The 7,683-nt window shown below is 35.9% G+C and overlaps 1 protein-coding gene across 1 annotated transcript in view; it reads right to left on the bottom strand.

Moving 5' to 3' along the window:
- Positions 1–226: 226 nt before the first annotated feature.
- Positions 227–7,683, bottom strand: part of LOC145999318 (uncharacterized) — a 43,859-nt gene continuing 36,402 nt past the window's right edge. The window contains exons 4-5 of the mRNA XM_083136260.1: positions 1,511–2,201; positions 227–241 (exon numbers count right to left, since the gene is read on the bottom strand). Of these exons, the coding sequence (XP_082992386.1) occupies positions 227–241; positions 1,511–2,201 (706 nt within the window). The remainder of the gene's footprint in view (positions 242–1,510; positions 2,202–7,683) is intronic.

Raw genomic sequence — 7,683 nt, 5'->3', positions numbered from 1 at the left:
TATAAAACAGTATGTTTTTCAATTTTCTACAAGTAAGTTAAACACAATGAAGCTACACACTTAAAAGCAAGTTCACTATACTTGATTTTTTGTTGTATGGGTGCATTCCTAAGTAGCAAGTTCCACATGCTATACCATATATTTATTTTAGTTGTTTATATGATTCTTCCATTGCATTTTCAGTTGTATTGATAAAAAAAAATCATTACTGATAATAGTACTGTTTTCATACATCAATATGCTGAACACAATAAAAGATGTTGGTTGTACAATTATGTTACTGAAAACATAAATAGTCTAGTTCAGCCACTAAAGATAGAAGAAACAGTTGGACTACCAAAAACAGTAGGAAACATTAGTGGTACATGAATAGATTCTCTACCGATCGAGAAGACCTGCAACAGCAGGGGGCTCGTCGGGCTGATCCCCTGACACTCCAATACTGGTCTAAGATCTCCACGCTACAACAGGCGACGGAGGAACAGTGTGGGAGGGAGACCAGCAGTCGGTAGGTAAGCCAAGGCCCTCATCGGGCTGTAGAGCTATGGGTTACTATTATTATTATTATAATAGATTCTATCGGGCTATCGACCAGGTGAGTTATGGAAAATATTGCAAGCTTTCGAGAACTAACTTCACTCTCATCTTCAGGGTTGAAGCGAGATAGCCCAAGAGAATCTATTCATCACTCGTCACCAGGGAAGCTTCAAACCTTACTATTAGTAGTACAGTTCACCTCCTGAAAACAGTAGACACAGTTGGACTACTAAAAACAGTAGAACACATTAGCAGTACAGTTCAGCTACTGAAAACAGTACACACAGTTGGGCTACTGAAAACAGAAGACAGTAGCATTACAGTTCATCTACTGAAACAGTAGATGTTTCAAAACACCCATTGATCTACTGAAAACAGTAAACAGAATTTTTAGTAGGGCTATCAAAAACAGGTTTGCACAGTACCATTGGAATTGATGGTTGAGATCTCAATTAATAAAATGGTTCCACCATAGTTGTAGACATGAAGTAATGATTTGTATAATACAGAGCTCGGGATCCCATCCAAAATGATATATGCACAGATTGACAAGAATTTCCAGAGATTTCTACTCAGAAACACCATTCCCTGTGTGCAAATTGTTTTTAAGTTCTATTTGCTTTGCACCTTCTTCACATGTTTAGTAAGTATATACATTTATGGGTAAAATACTTGTCACATTTTAAACAATTAAAGGGTTTCTCTTTGTGTGTACTGTTTTGTGTGTATTAAGGTGATGTTTTTGGGTAAAATCCTTGTTGCAAATTGTACACTTAAAAGGTTTTTCATTTGTGTGTGCCCTCATATGTTTATTAAGCGAATCATTATAGGAAAACTCTTTGCTACAAATAGAACAATTAAAACGTTTCACTTTTGTGTGTACTGTCATGTGTGTATTAAGGCGATGTTTGTGTGAAAAATCTTTGTTGCAAATTGAACACTTAAAAGGTTTCTCCTTAGTGTGAATCCTCACATGCACTCCAAGAGTTGCTTTCTTGGAAAAATCTTTGTTACAAATTGAACACTTAAAAGGTTTATATTTGGTGTGAAACCTCATATGCATATAAAGGTCTGAATTCTGGGAAAAATCTTTGTTGCAAATTGAACACTTAAAAGGTTTATATTTGGTGTGAACTGTCATATGATTATTAAGGGTTGATTTCTGGGTAAAATCTTTGTTGCAAATTGAACACTTAAAAGGTTTCTCTTTGGTGTGAATCCTCATATGAATATTAAGGTTTGATTTCCGGGTAATATCTTTGTTGCAAATTGAGCAATTAAAAGGTTTATCTTTGGTGTGAACCCTTCTTTGTGTGTAAAGGTTATCTTCAAGAATCAATTTTCTCTTGCAAACTGAGCGATTCAAAAACTTCTCCTTTGCAAAGACATTTGAATGAGCAAATAAATTTCCTTCCTTGGAGAAAACTTTGTTGAACATTGAAGAGAGATGTTGTTTTTTCCTGTTACAGTGCTTGGTGCCTTCAATATCTGCCTTGGTTTTGGAGCATTTTGGTGAAGTTTCAGGTTCAAAGTTACCTTCTCTATTGACACATTCTGTAATGTCTTTTGGTTGCTCTTGTTCACTTAATTTTCCTGAAGGTACAAGTGTAACTGACCTTGAAACATCTTGGCTCTGTCCTTGCATGTAGTTCTTGTTCAGATATCTGGAAAAAAAATTGTCAGAGATTTACAGATTACCAAGAAGAAAGGATAGTAGAATAGACTGTCATTAAGGACATGCATTGAAAAATGTAAATATGTTACTGGTTCAGTAATATTTTATTCAGCTTTGCCAAATCTATTATGGACAGTCAAATATTATTCACACGTTTGCAGTAGTTCACTTTAGGCTGGCCTTACTGCATATCAAGAGGGTGTACATTGTCACTGCACTAGCAAGTGAATGAAGTGAAAATTCCTAGCTGGGGGATGCTTGGTGAAGTTTCAGGATATGTATGTATGGATTGATATCACTTATTAAATGGCACTACTTACATACTTTGTAGCAGATACAGTATGTGTATGGTAGCATAGGTGCATCAAAGAGCGGAGGGTGGTCAGATCACACAGCTTACACAGCAAATTACTTTTTTCACAATTTTATGATGCAAATTTTCTCATCCTTGTGGCATTTTCAAATAAGAGGATTCATTGTTTGGAATGGTACAGCAGCATGCATCAATTGTTGGAACTTATGATAACCTAATTCACGACTTGCAAGTATATGTGAATATCAAGATACATACCCAATGAATGTATAGTGTTATTTAATAAGTGTGCCAAGAATAGTGCAAAAATTGAATCGAACTGATGGTCTTGCATTTACTCATGCAAAAGTGTGAAAACTGACAAAATTAATGGATGGGTTCACCTTCCACATAATCACAGTGAAGTTCTTTGTTTTGAAGTGAAAGTGGACATAATTAAATAAGTCTGTGGTTATCAATAATAATCGAGAATTGTTGAAGTTCTTTGATACCCTGAAAATATGTAACCTTGGCACGACACAATTTAGATACATGTGGCAAAAGTTAAACAATTTGTAGACGTTCATGTTCCACATGAAAATTCTTGCAACTAAGAAAAGAAGCGTTCCCTAACTAACTAACTCTCTAGCCTTCTTAAACCCGAAGGTTCATGGCTGCAGCAACACAGGCCTTCCATCTGTCCCTATCTTGAGCAAGATCTATATACTCCTTTCCATCCCTACAGATTTCCTTTAGGTCCATCTCAACGTTGTCCCTCCATCTTCGTCTTGGCCTTCCTACAGGTCTCTTACCATCAGGTTTCCCAACAAGAATCCTGTAAACTCCTCTTTCCTCTCCCATTCGTGCCACATGGCCTGCCCACCTACGAATGGCCTGCCCACCTAAGTCTTCTTGATTTAATTATTCTAATAATATCTGGACATGAAAACAAATTATGTACTTCTAAATTATGTAACCTTCTCCACTCACCTGTCTCCTCATCCCTTTTAGGTTCAAAGATTTTCCTAGGGATCTTATTTTCAAATACTCTCAATTTGTTCCTCTTTCAATGTAAGGGACCAAGTTTCGAACCGATATAATACTACAGGCAAAATTACTGTTTTGTATATTTTAACTTTTAGTTTCTTAGATATTAAATGAGAAGACAAAAGTTTATGGAGGGAGAAGTAACATGCATTTCCTGAATTAAGCCTACTTTTTATTTCCTCTTTAATATAATTTTCACTTGTTAATATTACTCCTAAGTATTTGAACTTGGAAACTGGTTCAAACGAGTTGTTATTAATAATTAGATTTTAATTATTACCTAACACTTGGTTTTAGCCTGTAAGCATATATTTAGTTTTCTCTTTGTTAACTTCCAAACCTATCTCTTTAGCAGTTTTGAAAAATATTTTAGCATTATTCTTAATTGTATTTATATCATTCCCCAGTGAGTCTACATCATCTGCATATGTTAACAACTGACTCACACCATTTAATTTTAGTCCTTCTTTAGTTTATTTTACCTTCCTAACAGCATATTCTAAGGCAAAATTAAAGAGCAATGGAGATAATGCATTTCCTTGTATTAACCCATCATGAATTGTAAATTTGCCAGACACATTAATACCCACACAAATTTTACTTTCTGTTTCACTGGTGCATACTTTTATCATACTAACAAGCTTCTTAGGTATTCCAAACTCGACTAATATATTATATAATTTATCTCTTTTGACCGAATTATATGCTTTTTTGAAATCAATGAATAGCTGAAGGACATTTTGATTATATTCCCACTTTTTTTCAAGTGTCTGTCTGATGTGAAAAATTTGATCTGTTGTTGATCTACGTTTAACTCCACATTGATAATCACCTATAATTTCATTAGCATATGGGGTTAGTCTTGTTAAAAGAATGTTAGATAATATTTTATATGTTGTTGAGAGTAGAGAAATTCCACGGTAATTATTGCAGTTCATTTTATCACCTTTTTTAAACACAGGAACAATTATGGATTCTTTCCTCTGTTGAGGATTTCTTCTTTATTCCATATTAAACAAATTAATTTATGAATTTGACATATTAACGAATTTCCACCATTTTATTTATTTATTTATTATCCTGCACACAACAGGCATCTGCCCTTTTACAGTGAACAGTAAATGTCTTACATAGGATTTATACACATAAAAATAATATTTATACACATTTCAGATATAAAAAAAATACATATAGAGGTTATATATATCGTGGATAAAAAATGAATCAAACCTTACACAATTACATTCATATATGTATGGGTGTATATATATAGACATAAAGAAGGTAAAATAATAATAATAGTAATAATAATAATAATAATAAATCATAATAAAATAATAAAAAATAATAAAATAATAATAAAAATTAAGTAAGAATGTTGTCCATTAAATAGCGTTTAAATTCAGAGAATTTAGCAAATATGTCCAAGTTTATGCCCCTCTCTAACCATTCATTATGCAAGCTACACATTCTTCGCAGGGGAGCCATTTCTGTGGATTTTGTACGGGTGCGGGAAATTTTTATCGTTCCCTAATTAGAATCTTACCTCCCTGAAAACATGATGAACCAATAAGCATTCATTAATTAGGATGATTACATTTTATTTATATTGTTTAATGTGCATTATTTAAAATTGATCTATTCAGGAGAAATTTACTGTGGTAAACATGGTTAAGAAGTAGCAAACCACTCTGTCGTTACAACTACTGGAAGCAACATGACTTAGCTACAAGCACACGTCTAAAAGCATAAACCTGAAGATAATTTTGTAATTTGTCCTGGAAGTGGGGGGGGGGGGGGTCATGGACTATTGTATTTGCATGCCAGAACATATATACATAATTATTGGGTATTAACCAAAAATGCACGAATAGTGCAATGTTAAAATTAATTATTTGTAAAGAGCAACTGGGCAACAAAATTTCAGCAACTTGTTGTTTCTCCAAGTTTTTTTTTTATGTTCCCTATATAATTCACACCCACTGATTTAAAAAATGCCAATTTTCGTAATATGGCATGGATAGTTATCTGTAAAATTAACCAAATACGTTTGAGTAATTTGCATATATACTAGCATAAATAGTATCACAAAGAAAATTGTCCAATAATGTAATAACAATGATCGATCCATATAATTTGGATATTGTCTGACAGAATATAATATACGATTAGTTACCACAACACTGAATTGGCATTCAAGTATCTTAGTATGTTAGAAATGCAGATGTGGTAGTATTTTTCTTTTGTGGTGACTATCCCTCACCAAGTCCCACATATAGTCCCATCTGCCTTGATACTGCGATTCCATGTTCTGCATATCTTGATGGAATCGTTCTCCATGTTCTTGACTCACATCGCCCAAATCTGGTCTAAAAAAATCCACATGCGAGTGAGGGTAATGCAACTTTATTGACATTCTGCAACCTAAGGTATGAAACGTATCCAGTAAATTCTGGATCAGTTCACTGTAACGTGGGCTCTTGTTGTAACCTAGGAAGTTATGCACAACATCACAAAATGCTTGCAAGGCACTTTTTCTACAGGTGTCATTTTGTTTTCGAACTCTGTGGATTGCAGCATCTGTCTGATCTGAGGTCCAGTGAATACCCCACCAAATACCATTGCTTCAGATAAACGTGGAAACATGGACCCCATATGTTGCAAAGCACTTGATTGTTCATCCAACGCTTTCACAAACTGTTTAGCTATTTTCAATTTAATGTGGAGAGGAGGCAGTAAGATCTTCTTCCTGTCAACAAGAGGTTCATGTAGGACATTCTGTTGTCCTGGAAGAAGTTCGTTCCGCAAAGGCCACTGTCTTTGGATATAGTGTTGCCCAGTTGCGCAACTGTCCCACAAACAGAGGAAGCATGGATACTTTGTGAATCCTCCTTGGAGTCCTAGTAAAAACCCCAGCATCTTGAAATCACCACACATATCCCACTCGTAGCTATCGTACTTGATCTAGCAGCTGTTTAACATAGTTCTCCTTTAATATAACAGAGTGGCCAACAGGAAGAGAGGGATATTTGTTGCCATTGTGCAGCACCACGGCCTTGATACTGCTAGTTCAGCTATCTATGAAAAGATGCCACTCAGCGGAATTGTGCACTATTCCAATTTCATAAAACAGGCCACTGATGTCCCTGCAGTAACAAAGATTCCCATTGCTAATGTAGTATGGTGCGAATGTCTAGTGCCGTGTCCTATATTTTGAGATCTTGCAGCTGCTATCCAATAAATTCCACTCTTGCAGACGGGATGCAAGGAGCTCTGCTTTCAATTTTGGTAATTCCAGATCACGAATCAGGTCATTGAGTTCCTCCTGAGTTGGAAAATGAGGTTTCTTGATGGAATCATCATAGTTACTCTCATGGTCACTGTCGGACACAGGTACATGCCGCATTGGTGATGCAGAGTCTTCTGTGTAAGAGGCAGGTGGTTCCTGAATAGGCAAAACTGGCCCATATGGGACAGGTGCAATTGACGATGGGATATCTGGATAATGGATTCTACTTCGATGTTTTCGATACTTCAACAATGACAAATTGACCATGCAAAAGTAGCAATTGTCTCTCCAAATTCTGGGAACTGCAAAAGGCATGTTTTTCCAACATCCTCGTAGCCATCCTAACAAAGTTGATTTACAGGAACCACAGATGTCCTGGTCACCCATCGGCACTCCAAAGTAAGCATTATACGCTGTGTAATACTTGGTGCCAGGTGTTATGTAGTGCTGCTTCTGCTTGGGAGCGATTTAATATCCACAAACATAACAGTAGGAACAGTGACGTGCACTGAGGAGTAGCTAGTCTAGCAGAGATAGATCAATCAATCTCACATCTCTAATTATTTTCAAATCACAATATTTATTGTCTTCAAGCCACAGTTCAAATGCAACATTTTTTGTCAAAGGGCTTCTTGATCTTCGATGTGATCACCTGGCTCTTTCTCCCCCTCACCAATTCCAGGTAAAGACAACCGCCCGAAGGGAAAGGGAAGATTTCTGCCTGTACCTCCCTCGTACCCTTGCCCCCCGCTCCAATGGTTGAAAGCCCGTGCTTTCAGTTTGTGCAGTTTATCTCCTATAGGACCGATAAGGGAATGATTTCCCTTTGATTCCTTTGTAAAT

The sequence above is a fragment of the Lepisma saccharinum genome, chromosome 15, assembly GCF_977018435.1.
Source record: "Lepisma saccharinum chromosome 15, izLepSacc3.1, whole genome shotgun sequence".
Lineage (NCBI taxonomy): Eukaryota > Metazoa > Arthropoda > Insecta > Zygentoma > Lepismatidae > Lepisma > Lepisma saccharinum.
Note: the sequence above shows the minus strand (reverse complement) of the source record. Positions and strands in the feature narration are given on the sequence as shown.